This window comes from Triturus cristatus, chromosome 2_2, assembly GCF_964204655.1.
Source record: "Triturus cristatus chromosome 2_2, aTriCri1.1, whole genome shotgun sequence".
NCBI classification, from domain to species: Eukaryota; Metazoa; Chordata; class Amphibia; order Caudata; family Salamandridae; genus Triturus; species Triturus cristatus.
Genome location: NC_140582.1, coordinates 1,225,141,234 through 1,225,163,255, shown reverse-complemented (window position 1 = coordinate 1,225,163,255; position 22,022 = coordinate 1,225,141,234). Strand labels below are relative to the sequence as shown.

General features: G+C 47.3%; 1 protein-coding gene across 1 annotated transcript in view; it reads right to left on the bottom strand.

Annotated features, from left to right (window-relative positions):
* LOC146863453 (coagulation factor XI-like) overlaps positions 1–22,022 on the bottom strand; it is a 291,685-nt gene that overhangs the window by 77,172 nt on the left and 192,491 nt on the right. Inside the window, exons 3-4 of the mRNA XM_085643174.1 lie at positions 12,802–12,911; positions 7,078–7,225 (exon numbers count right to left, since the gene is read on the bottom strand). Of these exons, the coding sequence (XP_085499300.1) occupies positions 7,078–7,225; positions 12,802–12,911 (258 nt within the window). The remainder of the gene's footprint in view (positions 1–7,077; positions 7,226–12,801; positions 12,912–22,022) is intronic.

Sequence of the window (22,022 nt, the reverse complement as noted above, 5' to 3'; positions counted from 1 at the left end):
CAAGAGATTATAAGGTAAAACAAGCTGCTTTACATTCCTCAGAGACTTAGCCTGAAGGCTGCTCTCCACAGCTACCACTAGGATAGCTTTCTTTAAAAGGTTGTCTTAAACCTATCTACCATAAGAGTCGAATTGGACTGGTGCAAGGTGGTCACTATAACTAGTGACCAGCATATGCCAGGCCAACTTCTCACAACAATTTACCGCCAAGTTTACAAATATGAGCAGCCCTCCTGAGGGCCGGCCATGTTTGGATTGAATAGCTGGTCTATGAAAGGTCATAAAGACTGGTATAAACGTGGGGGACGGGCTCTGGGTTTCTTGGAGTAAGCAGATCTCGGTCTGTGCAATGAGGCAGCTAGCCCGGGTAGGATCGTTCATCACTGGAGACGAGTCAATGTCAAAAGCCGACGGTGCGAGACATGGCATACGCACTTGCCCTCTGTATATCACAATGAGATCAGAGAGTACACAGTCAATGGTCGTCATGGAGCTACTAATAAGTTTGCATTGGGGGACCTTATTTAAGGCCAGAGTTAGTCAATCAGTCTGGGATAACGATGAGATGGAAGGGTCCCCAATAAGCAAACATGTATTTCCTGCTTGGGCAGATGTTAGAGGGGTGCTTAGTCTCAGCCTAATTTTCGTGGCAGGGTTTGGATGGAATCTAGTCTCCAAAGCAATCAGGTCGTGCACCAGATGTTCGGACGCTAGTCTTAGCTCAATCACGTTGTCTGAATTTGAGTGTGAAGAATGCCTTTTAGCATATACAATGTCATCTCTGATAACTGACCTACACCCCTTAGTGTATGGCCTTATTTTTTAATACATCAACGTTCACATACTTCATTTGTTGTGGATCTACTTTGGGAACATTAGTCATGTAGATTGGCAATGCTAATGGTTTGCTCTGCTTATTATGTAGAGATACGGGAGGCTGGTGAGATAAGGACACCCCATTAAATCTTGTGGCCATATTCGGTGCAGATAACCCTGACATTAGCCCGAGACCAACTCGATCCTGTGGCAGATCCATACTTGTCCTACAATGCTCGACATTTGGCCTACATGACTCCAAAGAAGGGCCTTTGAAAGCGCTTGTACTACAAGTTTGTCGACGGTCAGTAGGCAGGGACAAAGCATTGCAATCCAATTCCTTCCCAGTAGATACTATCGTTCCTTACTAGGGACAGCATTGGTGGATACAAAAGATGATTGTAGTAACTGAGATGGTTGGTGTGAATATAATCTAGTGTAGCCATCGAGCTGCTCATAGAGTTTGAATACTAGGGTAGATAGTGCCTCAACACTAAGGGCCATATGTAGGTAAATTACATTTACCGATTCTTAAATACCGAATTTTACCGATTCGGTATTTATGAATCGGTAAATGTAATGTAGGTAAATAATTACCGATTCGGTATATGTCGGTATTTTAGAATCGGTATTTACCGATTCGGTAATGGCAACTGGCTTCCCATTCATTCCTATGGGCCTGGAGGCCCATAGGAATGAATGGGAAACCAGTTGCCATTACCGAATCGGTAAATACCGAATCGGTAATGGGGGAGGCATCATCATGGGTGGCAGGGTGTCACATTGACACCCTGTTGCATCCCGGATTCGTCCATGTGTGCACATGTGGCGCACATACATGCCCTAAGGGCATGTATGTCTACCACATTGCACACTTCAAATGGAAAAAAAATGCTTTTTTCCAGGTATTCGTCATTTACCATCAACTTTTAGTTGGTGGTAAATAACGAATCCCCACACCAACGACACACTCCCCCTACATATCATTTCAGGATTCGGTATTTACCGAATCGGTAAAATTACCGATTCGGTAATTTTACCGATTCGGTAAATTACCGAAACCTGAAATGTGCCCCCTACATAGCAAAAGCCTAAACACCGGTCGGTAACGGGATATTTACCGAAAATCGGCCGTTACCGACCGGTATTAGGCTTCCTACATATGGCCCTATTTCTTAAGGCTACAATTTCCCTGTGAATGTCAAGGGTCGAAGGTGTAAGACCAAGATTTACTTCTCTTTCCCTTTCCCCCTGCAGTGTATTTAAACTCGAGTCGTTATTGTTAGTTAAGTTTGTGCAGGAGTTCGCATTAATGTGCTCTTTGACTTGGAGTGAATCGTCAGCAAGGGGGGCAAATCGATTGCTAAGTGGTAACTCATCGGATATAGCGCTATCAATAGGGCTTGCTTCCCCTTGAGCAGGTGAGGGGCTTGGAGCATTACTATTACACATTCCCGCAACTGGGGTCGTTTTCTTTTTCCTTACTGCTTTCTTAAATAAGTTAGGGATATTCCCATATCCTGCAATAGTGGATCGGGTAGAGCTAACGGGACATGGGGTTTTGGTGCGTGTGCTTCCCTTAGTGGGGGGGAGGCAATAGGTACAGGTGTAAGTAGGAAGACTTCACAGTCTGCAACAATGTTCTCTATGCGACCGAGAACATCTTCCTCGGTCCCTCCATCACACCCAGTTACCTTTGCCAGCAATTGGTGACGTTTTTTATATTTTTTCCTAACGGTACCTCTTTTCCCCATTTCACTAATTAAGCAGTCAACCTCAGCAGGAATGTTATAAACAATGATAACCACCTGAAGCAACAGTGGCCAAAGACTGTTCAAGAACTAATTAATAGTCCAATATTAAGGTCCAGTGTCACTAGATGTTGCACGGGTAATATGACACCAGCACCTTAATGGAAGATGACCCGGGGCTCCGTACATATGATATTAGGGGGTGGCCCAGCCTGGCCTCCTCCGAACGATGAAGTGCAAGGACAGGCCTGCCCTTGGCCTGGGCAAACCCGGGCAAACCCGCGCGCGTCCCGCACTGCAGAAGCCCGTGTCGGGTTTTAAAGCGCCTCCGGGTGTGCCAATTAGCTGCAAGGGATTTCCAGCTGGCGGCTCCTGACGCAAAGGAACGTGGATCTTGTGGTGCCCCCACCACGGAGCACCAAAAGTAGGAACAGATAGTTGCAGGACCCCGTCTATCATCTCCTTATGTTTGCTTTGTTCACCATTAGTTGGCAGGGTATGCCCAGGCGTGGGTCCCTTGCTCACTTTGCCACTGGATTCAAGCTAGCCTGGCGGATAAAAGGTGTTTCCCAGAAACCGGTCCCAGGATGATTGTTTCCGGTTAGCGGAGGACCTGGCTTGGTAGTTCGGACTGGATTGTTCCCATGAGGCACAGGGTCAAGACTGATTTGCATATGGCGGGGTCTGAACTGAGATGGTGAAGTGAGCTAAAGAACAATGATTAATTCAACCCAGATCTGTGACTAGGGGTGAGTGTAGGAGAGTAGGATCTGCTTCACATGGGTACCCCCACTTTTTGTTGGTGTTTCACTGTTTTTCGACCTTAGTCTGGCTGAGGCCATGCTAATCAGGACCACAGCCTAGCTGCTTCCTCTCTAAAATGGTTTGCATGTACATTAGGTACATATCTAATTGGATTGTGGAGCGCCTTATAAGCCTCTAGTATATGGTATACTATGTACCTAGGGCATAGGTACCTCAGAGGCCTACCAGGGGCTGAAGCATGTATTATGCCACCCCTGGAAAGCACTCCAAAATGGCACCACAGGTCTGCTACTACAGCCTGGGTAAGGGTGTGCTTGCACCCCTTACAGTTGTATAGGCTACCTATATCCACATATATATACAGACACATATAAACCTATAAGTCACTCCCCTATGGCAGGCCTTGACAATCCTGAAGGCAGAGTGCTTGGTTTTGTGTGATAGGGTGCCCAAGCATCAGCTGAGCCCCTCTGCAGTTTTCGGAAATACTTCCTTATGGCTGTTCTGTGATACAGCCATACCATATACTCTTAAGTGCATTATAACCTCGTGGTAAATGCTAACTTTGGAATGGCTGCATCAAAACATGTCGTGTTTGGTGTCAAATGCTTTTAAATACTAACCACCCACCAATTCTGGTTGCAGGGGTAGCATTCCACCCTTCTAGAGGGAGAGACCTGTTCACACTGGCTAAACCCGGTAGGACTTTCCTGAGCCCTGGCATCACAAAATGGATGCCTCTGCCACAGGCACGGGTCTGGCTTCCTGCTGCTGACCGAAACTCCGGCAGGGGAGGCCTGGACAATAGGTTTCCTGTCGAAGGGAGGTGTGACCACCTCCCCAGACAGGCAGATGTGTATTGGGGCTGGGCGGGAGCACTCTCTGGTGCTTTGAAGTCCTGCACTGGGGGCACGTTGGCTGTCCCTGTGCATAGCCCAGTTCAAACCAGTTGCAGGGGCTACCTGCCCCTGCTCTGGCGTGAAACTGGACAAAGGAAATGGGTGTAAACACCCCTCTTTCCAAGCCCACCGATAGGTGGGGCCTTAGAGTTAGTCCATCCCCTAAACTTACTATAAGTATAGGAATCCAGTCCCTAGGACTTTAAATTACCCTGGACGAAACTCTGCAATATATATCCTGGACCTTCGACGTTCTACTTTGCTTAGAAGACTGAAGAAATCTCCCTTGGGGTCAAGGAGTGACTCCCCTGCTTGGCAGGCACCAAAGAAGTAACTGACCCGTCTGCATCGCTGAAGCTCCAGCCGGACGCCGAAGTCTTTGCATCACCAGAGGTGGATTTCCAGACTTCCCTGAGGCTACCCTGAGTCCACAGCAAAGCTGAGGCCCTTGGCTATTGTGGGTGTCATGGAACCATGACCCATGGACACCGTGATCTTTTGCAGCACCAGCATCTTCCTGGGCTTCCTCGAAGTTTTGCTTTGGGCTCCGAGTATCCCCAGCTTTGAGCACCTCCTGCACCGAAGATTGCTGGCCTCCACTCCACGAGTGACCCGTGGGCCAGTTTCAAGTGCGACCGCTTGAGGCTCCTTCATGATCGCTAGCCGGTTGGCTAGTGGGTCCCCATGAAGGCAACTCCTCTTCTGACTGGGCTTCCCTGATTGCTCCAAATGTGCCCTGACTTACCTTCACTGGGTGAGTCCCTCAGACCTTGCTGTTCTGATCCGTATTCCTTTCTCTATTTCCAAGAGACTTGCCGTTGCCAAGGCTTGTTGGGCCCATTCTGGTTGCCGACACCGCAGCACTCGACAAACTTTGTGGGTCAGCTTGAATCAAGCTCCTGGTCATCATCGGCGCCTCCTGGACTTCGTGGCTGAATAGTCAAGACACCCGTCAACTCACCTGAAGCACCCAACATCTGTGGACATTAGTCCATCATGCCCCTGGTCACTGGCAAGTGACCCAGACTCTGTCCCCTCTGCTTTTAGGTTCCTTCCATCTTCGATCCAGGCTTGGATCCATCCTGACACTTCTCCTCTTCACGGCAGCAGCACTTTCTGAGCAGCTTCCATTGAAATCAACCTTGCGACCCGACACCAAAAGACACCTATGCACCCGGCTTCCCTAGGTGAGGTAACTCGAGTACTCCGGTGCTCCCGTGGGTGCTAGCCCTAGAACTGTCTAAGTCCAAAAGGGTTTGGTCCTAAATCTATTCTAAGTGTCCTTTATCTTTAATTTTCCAACCACGACATTGCCCATAGAAGTTAAAGGGAATCGGCGGCTGTGTTCTCACACTGCACACGGCCCCCGTGGGTCCCCTGTGTCACTACCTTGGGTGGTTCCTTGGGGTCCCAGCGATTCTACAGGCTCTAGGCCTTGTGTCTAGTTCAGTCGTGGTTCTTATACCACTTTTTGGTATATGGTTTGGTACGCCCCAAGGGCCCAAACGTGTATTTGTGCTATTACTGATGATTGCTAACTTGTAACTTAAGAACTTCAAACTCTAGCCTCATAAAGAGACTAGGGGGGTGTGTTTAATCTTAAACACATATATTTTAAATATATACCTGGTGTGGTTGTCCTTTCATTTGTTCATTCAAGAGATTATAGACTGGTAAAACAAGGTGCTTTACATTCCTTCAAGACTTAGCCTGAAGGCTGCTCTCCATAGCTACCACTAGGATAGCTTTCAATAAAGGTTGTCTTTAACCAATTCACCATAAGGGATTGTTTGGACTGATACAAGGTGCCCACTATAAGTAGTGGACAGCACACATCAGGCCAACTTCTCACAGTGATAGTCTGCAAAGTTTCAGCGCTCCGTCCATCATCTCTTTGTGTTTACTTTCCAGTGTCCTGTAATTCCAAAGCCTACAGTGTGAAGTATGGACAACACTTTCTACTCCCAGAGAATGAGGTTGAGGAGCCTGGTAGGTCCACCCTTGGATAGTGGGGCTCTCTGTGGTGCCTGGAAGTGAGGGAATAAACTCTTCTCCACAGGTTGTTCCACTGCTTGCGGATGTCATCCTGTGAGCATCTGGTGTTGGAGACAAAATGATTCTGGCCCACTTTCCTGTGGTGTGACTCGTGGTTGTTGTCTGGATCTGTGCTCCAAACAACTGGGAATCAACCCTTATTGTCTCATTCATCAACTCAGTTAACTCATTTTCTAAGAATCTGTATTCCCTTCTTCCAGGCATCATTTTAAGCAGTATTTATTCAGTCGTTCTGCTGCTGGTGCTTCGTGAAGTGAGTGGTAAAGAGTTTGTGTGGTTTGAGGAGTGTCTATAGCAGTGGGAGCAGCAGATATTGCTGGTGAGTAGATTAAGGACCGGTGGGTGTTGACAGACATGTCCGTCAATGTTGAAGGCTGCTTCTGCTGTCAGAAACTCCGTCCACTATTGCTGTTCTCTGTCATGAAGGATCCTTTCTCCTACTTTAACGGTGGACAACTCTACATTTGGTGGCAGATGTCTACAATACCAACTGTGAAGGAGTGGTATCCTACAATAGAGGACCAGAGACCTACAACCAATGACTGAATTTCAGCCGGCAGACCTTCCTCCATCCATGACGGACGGCGGCCCTGTAGGCCAAGCTCTAGAAATGGATGACAAATAACCGCCGGTCTGACGGATGGATCAGACCCGCCGCTGCGGTCCGTCCGCCAAGGTCTAGATCAGGCCCTACGTTTTTTAAAGTCCCTGGGGTATATGTGCATGGACTCCAGCAGCCTGATGCTTTGCGCAGTAAACATTACCTTCCGTAGGTTTTGTTTCATACTCACCCAGTTCCGGAAGTATTAGTGTAAGAAAAGAGCTGGCAGTCCAAGGAGTCGGTGCACAGGTCCTGGCAGGCTGTCACATTATCTGCTGGAAGTTTCTTCAAATCATTTCCGGTGAAATTCATGTTCGAAAACAGTTTCGGAAAACAACCTTGAAAAGAAAAAAGGAAACACTTTAGCAATGTCATGCATACACAAAACAGTGTTTATTAAGCATTGCGTGTTATTAAAAAATACGGTTGATCATTTATTTTTTCCTTTTCTGTTGACGTTGTCGGGGTTTGTTTTCTGTTTTGCTACCACTGATCTTTAATACTTTCACTGCTCTTTAATACTTTATATAAAAAACTCCAATATACGGCGAGATCTATTGGCACTGCCAATGCTAGTTTTTTTATTGCCGCCCGCCACTATTTACAAGTGCGCAGATGTTTACTCAGAGACTTTGCCGCATAAAATAAGTTACATTTGAAAATAAAAAACACGGAGGGTGGCCCAACCTCTTCTGGTACATGTCGGGAGCAAGTCGGGCCCGCCTTGTCCCAAGCTCGTCCCGTGCCGGGGATAGCTTAAAGAGCTTTTAAGCGTATTTTTGCAGTGTGGCCCCTCCTCACTGCAATTGAGGGTAAACAGGAAGTGCAGGAATGCTGGGGGACCTAGTCCCACTCCAGCCGAAGGCAAAAGGCAAGTTTGTGTCCTGCACCATGGGAAGCTTGCTTAATGCGCTTTTAGGTGTGTTGGTGTGGCGTGACCCCTCCTCACCGCCACCGAGGGGAACAAGAAGTGCAGGAATGTCGGGGGGGCATGGTCACACCCCAGACAAAGGCAGGTTTGTGCCTCATGGAGCTTTAAGCATTTTAAATTGCATTGTTGCGGCATGCCCCCTTTGTGACCCTGTACCCCGGGAACCTTTAAGCGATTTGAGCCCTCGCACTGCACTCACTGCTTCAAACATCCACTCAATCCCCCCCCCCCCCATCGTGTGTCTCACCCCCGGCTGATGCAGCTCGCGCTTCTGTGGGTTTGGCTGGGTAGTGTCTGGAGTCTCATCTCCGGCACGCCCGAGTTTTTCACAGGTATTTAAAGACCATTTGCATATTTACATACCTTTGTTAACTGGTTAACGAGCCTTCGTTTTTTTTCTGGTTTCAGTACCCCCTTGGCCCTGCTGTAGTGTGAGAATTCATTTTGTGAAAAGGAGTATAAAGTAGGCTTGCCAAAAGAACAGTGTCAGCCACATGTTGTTTAAAGAGCCTGCAAACATTCTCCTCTTGACACTAAATAGAGTTATAAATAAAAACGTGTGTATTAATTTGTAATGTGACTTGTCTTTGTTCGCTTTAATTATCAGTCATCGATCATTCAGGCAGCCCTAGAACACAAGTAAAAGTGCTTTCTAATTATATTTGCTGTTCGAAATATACACAGATAAGTGCTGAAATTAGGGCTTTAGGTGACTGCTTATTTTTGTACCGTGTGGGACATCAACATAATGACCTGGCAACCCTAACCACAGGACTGGAAGTTTGTTGCAGGATCAGCACATTATTTATTTCCTCCACCCACGAACCCTGATTAATGCCATAATAGCAATAGTTTGACTTATATCTGAAACCCTACACCAGCCCTCAATAACATGCTGAGTTACTTCAAGTGTCTGGTAATGCACCCTGCAATCAGACAACTCACTCCTCATTCTCGCCCATAACTTTCACGCTCACCCTGCACTCACAGCGATCACAATGCACTCACACTGATCACCATGCACTCACACCATTCACCCTGCACTCACAGAGATCACAATGCACTCACACTGATCACCATGCACTCACACCATTCACCCTGCACTCACAGAGATCACAATGCACTCACACTGATCACCATGCACTCACACCATTCACCCTGCACTCACAGAGATCACAATGCACTCACACTGATCACCATGCACTCACACCATTCACCCTGCACTCACAGAGATCACAATGCAGTCACACTGATCACCATGCATTCATACCATTCACCCTGCACTCACAGCTATCACAATGCACTCATAGCTATCACAATGCACTCACACTGACCACCATACACTCACACCATTCACCCGCTCACCCTGCACCCACAGTGATCACTCTGCACTAGCGCTGCTCACCCTGTACCGCATCCTGCAGCCACACGAGCACACTACTCACTCTGAACTCACAATGCAACTCAAAATCTTGCATTTCAGATACACATTTTATTACACGCTAAAAATAAATATTTGATTACAAATTAGTATTAAGACATAATTTCGAAGCAGACGCGGAACCCCTGAGTAGGCATCACAGACCACAGGTTAAGAACAGCGGAACTAGACCTTATCACAACTAAGTTAACACATTAAAAGTACTCTTGCATAGATGTGTTTTTCTGTCTATCCGTTTTGCTGTTTTTCACCAGTGTTAAAGTCTGGTGTTTCATATTACATGTCATCCTGGTAGAGATTGTTCACTGTTATTTAATTTCAAGTGCCTCTTATTTCTGTGCTTTTAAAAACATGCAAGCAGTGCGTAAACACACACTTTCTACTTATAGTCTTTGCTTACGAGAAGCAAAACTGTCCGTAACTGTGCCTCTTTTAAAGCCAGCCTTGCTTCTCCTAAGCAAAGACTATAAGTACAAAGTGCGTGTTTATTCACTGCTTATAGGTTTTCAAAACACACAAATAAAAGGGATTTGTATTTACAATGCCAACAGCTCAAACTCTTGCAAATGTGAGACCTTTTGCAATGCAAATGCTTGTTTAATTGTGTAGTTAGGCTTTCAAGTTTCCATTAATTGAGAGGTCAATCCAATAATGAGGTCAAACAGTGGACCTTTACTTTTTGATATACAAAGACTGATTTTCCGTAATTAGGAGGGGATGGAATGGATGGTGCAAGGGGAGCGGGGTCTGCCAGTCTTCCAGCTCACTTCTGCCTTTTGGTTGTCCCTGGATCTGGTTGCCATAGCAACGAAGAGAAGCTGATGTGGGGTGTAAAATCTACTCTCCAACCACTCAAAAGATTTCAGAGCATCACTATCTTTATCCATTGAGAATAGTCTGAAGGAGGCACCCGTGGCCCCGGCTGTATTCTGCAGGTATTGCCATAAATGTACATGGCCTAACACTAGTAACAGGGAATCATGGCCTCCCTGAGATAACACATGTGGATGGATCATTCCTTATGCTATCACCCCACACTTTGTAAGTGTTTATCGGGTTTGATACCTGAATATCATAAGCAAATTCTCAACATAAATATTGTATATTAAATTTCATTTAGAAAACAACCTCACCATTGTAATTAACAATTGAAACTCTGCAGCAGGGGTCTCCATCCTTTATCTGTAGTGAAAACTACATCTGATCAGTGAAAATCACTGTGCGCTACTGAAGGCAAAGCAACTTGTGCTTAGTTACACATCCCCACACTCAGTCTCCTTAACATTAAGCCTAATGTCTGTAGAGCCAGATGCTATGGTTTGAACAGAATACTTTGACAGGAGGCACTATGACACAGCTTCTATGTGTGTCAGTGAGAGACGTGGTCTGTGAGGATATATGAACGTGTTTGTGTATGAATGGGATATATGAGAGCCCATGTGAGGAATGTACTTGTGCTTCAGGACATACCTTTAGCCATATGTGGCACCATTACATCTATAACACAAACATAGAACCTTTTGTTTAAAAAGGAGAAAGTTAAAGTGCAGAAAAATGTTCTGCAAAAATGTTCATAAAATGGAAAAAAATTTGAACTGTAAATTTCTCCCTTTTAAAAAAATTGTTGCTTAGACATATGGCACCATGTCTTCCAGCCACCGGGAGCACATTAAAATGGGAGAAATTAAATGGAAGAGTTAATTTTAGGTCTATATGGATTCCAGGAAACTCATCATTTAAATTTTCACCCATTTCAAAGTATCACAATTAGAAACAGCAGGCCTCATGCCTCCGGTGGCATGTAGACTCGGTGCCATACATATAACACAAAATACAGACAAACATGCGTCTTACAACATTGAAATATAATTGGCTCAATTGAAAATTGAAAAAAAAACATAAAGACAATGTTTCATAGAACTATACTTCCTCTCTTTAAATTCCTCCCATTTAAAAAATGACTGTGTTTTACAGCTATAAATATGGCAATGTCTACTAGCCATTAGGAGCAAGAGGCCGCTGTTCGTAAATGTTACACATTGGAATGGAAGGAAATTAAAATTAAGAGTTAACAGAACCAATAATTTAACTCTTCATTTTTAATTTTCTTGCATTGAAAAGAACTTAGAAACACCATTCTGTTCTCAACTCCAATATTTAGTCGACAAGGACTTTTATTCAAGAGTTAAATACCCCAGTGATTCAGTTCTTCACCTCTGTGCCCCACGGTGAGTTTACATACCTCAGTGCTTCAGTTCTTAACGTCTGCGCCACACCATGGTTCATACATCTGCATATTTATGTAATAATGTAAAATAAACACAACCTTCCCTTAACATCAAGTGCCAACAAGAGGAGTAGAAAGGGAGCTAGGTAGAGGTGGTCACAAAGAGGGGATTAAAGCACCTCTGGTGTTTTGGACAAGCTCGAGCGGTAGTAAATCTATGTCTGACTTAACTCTAGTCCACCCACAAGGTGCTGAGTAACGTTTCGTTTTGTGTTGTTCCTAAAGGTCTTCTTGGAGACTCAATCATCCACATAAACTCTTATGAGGACTTTTTGTGGATAGTTTGGATTTTGCAGTGTGCCAACTTGTATTTACATTTTCAATCTCTGCAACCTTGTCACCTTTGGGTCTGCACCTTCAGCCATTGGCTTTTATCTGTTGTCCTGGCCCACCAGCCCATCCGAACGATTGCTTCAGTATGCATACTGTCAAACCCAAGGCATTTTGCTGATTACATGTCCTATTTGTGTTTAGGTTTTGATGCTGCAGTATCTAAGAGTGATGTAGACTGTAGATCAGACATGAAAAGTAACTTGTAATTCAGAGCTACTGTTTCTTTCCTGTGCTGAGAGAATGACATTTGAACAAAGTGTGCGCTGTTTGTATGCCACAGCCTGTCATAAAGACCCGAGGATATTCACTAGCTGCCTATCGTTCATTTGTTTTACTTTGCTGTCATGGTGACATGTTGTTGGATACACAACTTTGTTTTTCAGAAAATGGGCTTGGGCTTTCTGGCCCTGATTTTAATTTCATTCTTCTTTCATTCTTTTTTTGAGAAGATGTTGGAGCCTTGTGAGCACTTGCAAGGAGGTGCCAGGGGTTACCAAACAGTCACTCACACTAAGAGAATCAATGTCAGGGGTTTACATGTATTCAGAAGACACTTACCGGACACCCACAGGAAGACACACCATTGAAATGCACATATACAGCCGAGGGAACTGTGCCAAACAAGGCAATTGAAAGTAGGAAGGCGCTTGTATTGTAGTGTTGTGCAGTAAGAGATGTTATTAGCCTTACTGAATTGAAAGAAATATTAATAACTCCATTGTAGTCAGCAGCTCATTGTCATTTCAGATATGACCTCCCAAAGATGGGCTTGTCTTTCTTCTGCTGGGTATTGTTATGTCGCCTTATCATCAGACCCCATCAAAGGGTAGCATATTTCGTGTTTTTTTATTTTTACATGCATTGATTGAGGTATCCCAGTACCATGCTTGATATGCTGCTGTTACTGTTAATGTATACATACGGTGTAAATTGATGTCATCCTTGGCTAAGGAATATCCGGAAACAGCATTCTCTGTAGGCACTGGGGTTCCAGGATCCCTGTAAACATTGTACTTCAGAAGACAATAAAATCTGAAATACAACAGCACAAAAAATAATGAGAAATGATCTGTAAAGGCTCCAGAGAAATGAAACTAAATGGCAACATTAAATAACAGAAATGAGGGAAGAAAATCCAAAACAAATGTAGTGAATGGTTGACACTCTGTGCAAACGTGGGCGTATAAAAATGAGGGCAACTTTGGCTTTTCGCTTATTGTTCCGAGCAAAAATTCAAAGCAAACATTAAAGTTAAAATAAGTAGTCACTCTATTTTTATAAGGGAAAACTTTTTTTTATTTATTTTTCCCAAATGATTGAATAACTTCCCAGAGGTATTCACTCCTTTTGCTTCTGCTGCATCACATTCTGTGCCTGGCCTCCACAGATATTAAACTTGCGCACACTTAGCCTCGTGTCTAGCAGGCATTGGTCACCACCAGTCACCTGGGCAAGGGGCAGGATCTCCCACACTTATATGTCAGCTATAGGTATCAAATTTGTGCCTATGCAATGAGTATGACAGAAGGGCTGCACAAACACTTGCCACCTGCTCTCTTGGGTCTTTTAGACGAGTTTGAGGGGGTGGGCGGTAGGATGCTGGTGGCTAAGAGAGACATAGCAAGACACTGGAAACTACCACTCCCCTAGCCTCCCGCTGTGGATATCCGGCATGGGTCGGTGCGCCAAACAGGAAGAATCGGTTTACCTTGCTAGGGGCTATTCTCAGAAGTTCCACAAAATATGGTGTAAATGGTGGGAGTGCTGTGGTCTGTCTTCTACGCCAGAGGATGTGCAAGCAGGTGCTGCGGGTTTCTTGTAATTACTGATGATTGGGGGTGGCTAGGAAGGTGAGGTTTGATTGGGAAGCAATTCTAATTTCATTTTTGTTGTTATCTCAATAAAAATCAATTAAATGTGTTTATTAAAAAAATCACTTGCCACCTCTTCTGAGGTATCAAATTGCCTGAGGAGATGAAAAAAAGAACAAGAGTATCCTTTGTAATCCCAGTTTAATTTCTCTAATATGTAGAAATTGTGCAAAAATCAGCAATATTCTCTGTTACGGGGTACGAATGAAAAGAATCTAACAAAAATTCATATTCCCACGCCATTATGTGTATATTACACTTGGTACATTTAAAGATCTGTCACATAGTCGTGCATCAGGACGTGGTTCATCCTCTTCATCAGACTCCAAATCTGTGAGGTCCAATGGTATGCCATTGTGTGTTGCTAGGTTAGGCAGCATGGCACAAGTGGCCACAATTTTGCAACAGATCTATGGCCTATACTGCAGTGCACCTCCACATTTGTGTAGGCAGCCGAACCTACTCTTCAGCAGTCCGAATGTGCTCTCCATGACATTGCGCGTAGACTTATATGCAGCATTGTATTTCCTTTCACTCTGAGTTGCAGGATTAAGGTATGGTGTGAGTATGAAGGAGTGCACAGCATATGCGCTGTCACCTACAGGATGAAAGGCAATAGATTAATCACCGCCCTATGTCAACAGGTCCAAAGAGTCTATCAAAGTGAGTTACATGCATTTACCTAGCAGGTATCCTTCACCAAATTCACCTCCAGTGAGACGTGTGTATATTCCACTGTGTCTGAATATGAATGAATCATGCATACGACCAGGTCATTTTGCCACTATGTCAGTTATTATGTGTGAGGCATTACATATGACCTGAATGTTGAGTGAATGAAAGGATTTCCTGTTCCTAAACACATACTCGTTAGTTAAGGGGGGACAGATGGTTACATGTGCCCCATCAATGCACCCAATTACATGTGGGAATTGGGCTATCTGGTAGGAATCCAGTTTGGTGTGCTGCAATGCCCGTTGTGTAGGGGGAAATCTGATGTAATGGTGTATCCTCTGGACCATTGCATCCAAGAAAGCATTTAAGAAGCGTGAAACGCAACTTAGGGTCCCCCTCCTGCTGCAGCTATCACCCCCTGGAAGCTCCCTGATACTAGTAGGGGCAGTGAACAGAGGACCTGCAGAAGGGTGGGAAAGGCTTGGGTCCTGGGGTATGAGGCTCCTGTATTGGAAGTAGGTCTGCTATCAGGTCTAGTATTGTAGCTGAGTCTAGCCTGTGAACATAGGACCTGCACAAGGGTGGGAAAGGCTTGGGTCCTGGGGTCTGAGGCTCCAGTATTGGATGTAGGTCTGCTATCAGGTCTAGTATTGTAGCTGAGTCTAGCCTGTGAACATAGGACCTGCACAAGGGTGGGAAAGGCTTGGGTCCTGGGGTCTGAGGCTCCAGTATTGGATGTAGGTCTGCTATCAGGTCTAGTATTGTAGCTGAGTCTAGCCTGTGAACATAGGACCTGCACAAGGGTGGGAAAGGCTCGGGTCCTGCGGGTCTGAGGCTCCTGTATTGGATGTAGGTCTGCTATCAGGTCTAGTATTGTAGCTGAGTCTAGCCTGTGAACATAGGACCTGCACAAGGGTGGGTAAGGCTTGGGTCCTGGGGTCTGAGGCTCCAGTATTGGATGTAGGTCTGCTATCAGGTCTAGTATTGTAGCTGAGTCTAGCCTGTGAACATAGGACCTGCACAAGGGTGGGAAAGGCTTGGGTCCTGGGGTCTGAGGCTCCTGTATTGGATGTAGGTCTGCTATCAGGTCTAGTATTGTAGCTGAGTCTAGCCTGTGAACATAGGACCTGCACAAGGGTGGGAAAGGCTTGGGTCCTGGGGTCTGAGGCTCCAGTATTGGATGTAGGTCTGCTATCAGGTCTAGTATTGTAGCTGAGTCTAGCCTGTGAACATAGGACCTGCACAAGGGTGGGAAAGGCTTGGGTCCTGGGGTCTGAGGCTCCAGTATTGGATGTAGGTCTGCTATCAGGTCTAGTATTGTAGCTGAGTCTAGCCTGTGAACATAGGACCTGCACAAGGGTGGGAAAAGCTTGGGTCCTGGGGTCTGAGGCTCCAGTATTGGATGTAGGTCTGCTATCAGGTCTAGTATTGTAGCTGAGTCTAGCCTGTGAACATAGGACCTGCACAAGGGTGGGAAAGGCTTGGGCCCTGCGGCTCTGAGGCTCCTGTATTGGATGTAGGTCTGCTATCAGGTCTAGTATTGTAGCTGAGTCTAGCCTGTGAACATAGGACCTGCACAAGGGTGGGAAAGGCTTGGGTCCTGGGGTCTGAGGCTCCAGTATTGGATGTAGGTCTGCTATCAGGTCTAGTATTGTAGCTGAGTCTAGCCTGTGAACATAGGACCTGCACAAGGGTGGGAAAGGCTTGGGTCCTGCGGGTCTGAGGCTCCTATATTGGATGTAGGTCTGCTGTCAGGTCTAGTATTGTAGCTGAGTCTAGCCTGTGAACATAGGACCTGCACAAGGGTGGGAAAGGCTTGGGTCCTGGGGTCTGAGGCTCCAGTATTGGATGTAGGTCTGCTATCAGGTCTAGTATTGTAGCTGAGTCTAGCCTGTGAAAATAGGACCTGCACAAGGGTGGGAAAGGCTTGGGTCCTGGGGTCTGAGGCTCCTGTATTGGATGTAGGTCTGCTATCAGGTCTAGTATTGTAGCTGAGTCTAGCCTGTGAACATAGGACCTGAACAAGGGTGGGAAAGGCTTGGGCCCCGCGGCTCTGAGGCTCCTGTATTGGATGTAGGTCTGCTATCAGGTCTAGTATTGTAGCTGAGTCTAGCCTGTGAACATAGGACCTGCACAAGGGTGGGAAAGGCTTGGGTCCTGGGGTCTGAGGCTCCAGTATTGGATGTAGGTCTGCTATCAGGTCTAGTATTGTAGCTGAGTCTAGCCTGTGAACATAGGACCTGCACAAGGGTGGGAAAGGCTTGGGTCCTGCGGCTCTGAGGCTCCTGTATTGGATGTAGGTCTGCTATCAGGTCTAGTATTGTAGCTGAGTCTAGCCTGTGAACAGAGGACCTGCACAAGGGTGGGAAAGGCTTGGGTCCTGGGGTCTGAGGCTCCTGTATTGGATGTAGGTCTGCTATCAGGTCTAGTATTGTAGCTGAGTCTAGCCTGTGAACATAGGACCTTCACAAGGGTGGGAAAGGCTTGGGTCCTGGGGTCTGAGGTGCCAGTATTGGATGTAGGTCTGCTATCAGGTCTAGTATTGTAGCTGAGTCTAGCCTGTGAACATAGGACCTGCACAAGGGTGGGAAAGGCTTGGGTCCTGCGGGTCTGAGGCTCCAGTATTGGATGTAGGTCTGCTATCAGGTCTAGTATTGTAGCTGAGTCTAGCCTGTGAACATAGGACCTGCACAAGGGTGGGAAAGGCTTGGGTCCTGGGGTCTGAGGCTCCAGTATTGGATGTAGGTCTGCTATCAGGTCTAGTATTGTAGCTGAGTCTAGCCTGTGAACATAGGACCTGCACAAGGGTGGGAAAGGCTTGGGTCCTGCGGCTCTGAGGCTCCTGTATTGGATGTAGGTCTGCTATCAGGTCTAGTATTGTAGCTGAGTCTAGCCTGTGAACATAGGACCTGCACAAGGGTGGGAAAGGCTTGGGTCCTGCGGCTCTGAGGCTCCTGTATTGGATGTAGGTCTGCTATCAGGTCTAGTATTGTAGCTGAGTCTAGCCTGTGAACAGAGGACCTGCACAAGGGTGGGAAAGGCTTGGGTCCTGGGGTCTGAGGCTCCTGTATTGGATGTAGGTCTGCTATCAGGTCTAGTATTGTAGCTGAGTCTAGCCTGTGAACATAGGACCTTCACAAGGGTGGGAAAGGCTTGGGTCCTGGGGTCTGAGGTGCCAGTATTGGATGTAGGTCTGCTATCAGGTCTAGTATTGTAGCTGAGTCTAGCCTGTGAACATAGGACCTGCACAAGGGTGGGAAAGGCTTGGGTCCTGCGGGTCTGAGGCTCCAGTATTGGATGTAGGTCTGCTATCAGGTCTAGTATTGTAGCTGAGTCTAGCCTGTGAACATAGGACCTGCACAAGGGTGGGAAAGGCTTGGGTCCTGGGGTCTGAGGCTCCAGTATTGGATGTAGGTCTGCTATCAGGTCTAGTATTGTAGCTGAGTCTAGCCTGTGAACATAGGACCTGCACAAGGGTGGGAAAGGCTTGGGTCCTGCGGCTCTGAGGCTCCTGTATTGGATGTAGGTCTGCTATCAGGTCTAGTATTGTAGCTGAGTCTAGCCTGTGAACATAGGACCTGCACAAGGGTGGGAAAGGCTTGGGTCCTGCGGCTCTGAGGCTCCTGTATTGGATGTAGGTCTGCTATCAGGTCTAGTATTGTAGCTGAGTCTAGCCTGTGAACATAGGACCTGCACAAGGGTGGGAAAGGCTTGGGTCCTGGGGTCTGAGGCTCCAGTATTGGATGTAGGTCTGCTATCAGGTCTAGTATTGTAGCTGAGTCTAGCCTGTGAACATAGGACCTGCACAAGGGTGGGAAAGGCTTGGGTCCTGGGGTCTGAGGCTCCAGTATTGGATGTAGGTCTGCTATCAGGTCTAGTATTGTAGCTGAGTCTAGCCTGTGAACATAGGACCTGCACAAGGGTGGGAAAGGCTTGGGTCCTGCGGGTCTGAGGCTCCTGTATTGGATGTAGGTCTGCTATCAGGTCTAGTATTGTAGCTGAGTCTAGCCTGTGAACATAGGACCTGCACAAGGGTGGGAAAGGCTTGGGTCCTGGGGTCTGAGGCTCCAGTATTGGATGTAGGTCTGCTATCAGGTCTAGTATTGTAGCTGAGTCTAGCCTGTGAACATAGGACCTGCACAAGGGTGGGAAAGGCTTGGGTCCTGGGGTCTGAGGCTCCTGTATTGGATGTAGGTCTGCTATCAGGTCTAGTATTGTAGCTGAGTCTAGCCTGTGAACATAGGACCTGCACAAGGGTGGGAAAGGCTTGGGTCCTGGGGTCTGAGGCTCCTGTATTGGATGTAGGTCTGCTATCAGGTCTAGTATTGTAGCTGAGTCTAGCCTGTGAACATAGGACCTGCACAAGGGTGGGTAAGGCTTGGGTCCTGGGGTCTGAGGCTCCAGTATTGGATGTAGGTCTGCTATCAGGTCTAGTATTGTTGCTGAGTCTAGCCTGTGAACATAGGACCTGCACAAGGGTGGGAAAGGCTTGGGTCCTGGGGTCTGAGGCTCCAGTATTGGATGTAGGTCTGCTATCAGGTCTAGTATTGTAGCTGAGTCTAGCCTGTGAACATAGGACCTGCACAAGGGTGGGAAAGGCTTGGGTCCTGCGGCTCTGAGGCTCCTGTATTGGATGTAGGTCTGCTATCAGGTCTAGTATTGTAGCTGAGTCTAGCCTGTGAACATAGGACCTGCACAAGGGTGGGAAAGGCTTGGGTCCTGGGGTCTGAGGCTCCAGTATTGGATGTAGGTCTGCTGTCAGGTCTAGTATTGTAGCTGAGTCTAGCCTGTGAACATAGGACCTGCACAAGGGTGGGAAAGGCTTGGGTCCTGGGGTCTGAGGCTCCAGTATTGGATGTAGGTCTGCTATCAGGTCTAGTATTGTAGCTGAGTCTAGCCTGTGAACATAGGACCTGCACAAGGGTGGGAAAGGCTTGGGTCCTGCGGCTCTGAGGCTCCTGTATTGGATGTAGGTCTGCTATCAGGTCTAGTATTGTAGCTGAGTCTAGCCTGTGAACATAGGACCTGCACAATGGTGGGTAAGGCTTGGGTCCTGGGGTCTGAGGCTCCTGTATTGGATGTAGGTCTGCTATCAGGTCTAGTATTGTTGCTGAGTCTAGCCTGTGAACATAGGACCTGCACAAGGGTGGGAAAGGCTTGGGTCCTGGGGTCTGAGGCTCCAGTATTGGATGTAGGTCTGCTATCAGGTCTAGTATTGTAGCTGAGTCTAGCCTGTGAACATAGGACCTGCACAAGGGTGGGTAAGGCTTGGGTCCTGGGGTCTGAGGCTCCAGTATTGGATGTAGGTCTGCTATCAGGTCTAGTATTGTTGCTGAGTCTAGCCTGTGAACATAGGACCTGCACAAGGGTGAGAAAGGCTTGGGTCCTGGGGTCTGAGGCTCCAGTATTGGATGTAGGTCTGCTATCAGGTCTAGTATTGTAGCTGAGTCTAGCCTGTGAACATAGGACCTGCACAAGGGTGGGAAAGGCTTGGGTCCTGCGGCTCTGAGGCTCCTGTATTGGATGTAGGTCTGCTATCAGGTCTAGTATTGTAGCTGAGTCTAGCCTGTGAACATAGGACCTGCACAAGGGTGGGAAAGGCTTGGGTCCTGCGGCTCTGAGGCTCCTGTATTGGATGTAGGTCTGCTATCAGGTCTAGTATTGTAGCTGAGTCTAGCCTGTGAACATAGGACCTGCACAAGGGTGGGAAAGGCTTGGGTCCTGGGGTCTGAGGCTCCAGTATTGGATGTAGGTCTGCTATCAGGTCCAGTATTGTAGCTGAGTCTAGCCTGTGAACATAGGACCTGCACAAGGGTGGGAAAGGCTTGGGTCCTGGGGTCTGAGGCTCCAGTATTGGATGTAGGTCTGCTATCAGGTCTAGTATTGTAGCTGAGTCTAGCCTGTGAACATAGGACCTGCACAAGGGTGGGAAAGGCTTGGGTCCTGCGGGTCTGAGGCTCCTATATTGGATGTAGGTCTGCTGTCAGGTCTAGTATTGTAGCTGAGTCTAGCCTGTGAACATAGGACCTGCACAAGGGTGGGAAAGGCTTGGGTCCTGCGGCTCTGAGGCTCCTGTATTGGATGTAGGTCTGCTGTCAGGTCTAGTATTGTAGCTGAGTCTAGCCTGTGAACATAGGACCTGCACAAGGGTGGGAAAGGCTTGGGTCCTGGGGTCTGAGGCTCCAGTATTGGATGTAGGTCTGCTATCAGGTCTAGTATTGTAGCTGAGTCTAGCCTGTGAACATAGGACCTGCACAAGGGTGGGAAAGGCTTGGGTCCTGGGGTCTGAGGCTCCAGTATTGGATGTAGGTCTGCTATCAGGTCTAGTATTGTAGCTGAGTCTAGCCTGTGAACATAGGACCTGCACAAGGGTGGGAAAGGCTTGGGTCCTGCGGGTCTGAGGCTCCTGTATTGGATGTAGGTCTGCTATCAGGTCTAGTATTGTAGCTGAGTCTAGCCTGTGAACATAGGACCTGCACAAGGGTGGGAAAGGCTTGGGTCCTGGGGTCTGAGGCTCCAGTATTGGATGTAGGTCTGCTATCAGGTCTAGTATTGTAGCTGAGTCTAGCCTGTGAACATAGGACCTGCACAAGGGTGGGAAAGGCTTGAGTCCTGGGGTCTGAGGCTCCAGTATTGGATGTAGGTCTGCTATCAGGTCTAGTATTGTAGCTGAGTCTAGCCTGTGAACATAGGACCTGCACAAGGGTGGGAAAGGCTTGGGTCCTGGGGTCTGAGGCTCCTGTATTGGATGTAGGTCTGCTATCAGGTCTAGTATTGTAGCTGAGTCTAGCCTGTGAACATAGGACCTGCACAAGGGTGGGAAAGGCTTGGGTCCTGGGGTCTGAGGCTCCAGTATTGGATGTAGGTCTGCTATCAGGTCTAGTATTGTAGCTGAGTCTAGCCTGTGAACATAGGACCTGCACAAGGGTGGGAAAGGCTCGGGTCCTGCGGGTCTGAGGCTCCTGTATTGGATGTAGGTCTGCTATCAGGTCTAGTATTGTAGCTGAGTCTAGCCTGTGAACATAGGACCTGCACAAGGGTGGGAAAGGCTTGGGTCCTGGGGTCTGAGGCTCCAGTATTGGATGTAGGTCTGCTATCAGGTCTAGTATTGTAGCTGAGTCTAGCCTGTGAACATAGGACCTGCACATGGGTGGGAAAGGCTTGGGTCCTGCGGGTCTGAGGCTCCTGTATTGGATGTAGGTCTGCTATCAGGTCTAGTATTGTAGCTGAGTCTAGCCTGTGAACATAGGACCTGCACAAGGGTGGGAAAGGCTTGGGTCCTGGGGTCTGAGGCTCCAGTATTGGATGTAGGTCTGCTATCAGGTCTAGTATTGTAGCTGAGTCTAGCCTGTGAACATAGGACCTGCACAAGGGTGGGAAAGGCTTGGGTCCTGCGGGTCTGAGGCTCCTGTATTGGATGTAGGTCTGCTATCAGGTCTAGTATTGTAGCTGAGTCTAGCCTGTGAACATAGGACCTGCACAAGGGTGGGAAAGGCTTGGGTCCTGGGGTCTGAGGCTCCAGTATTGGATGTAGGTCTGCTATCAGGTCTAGTATTGTAGCTGAGTCTAGCCTGTGAACATAGGACCTGCACAAGGG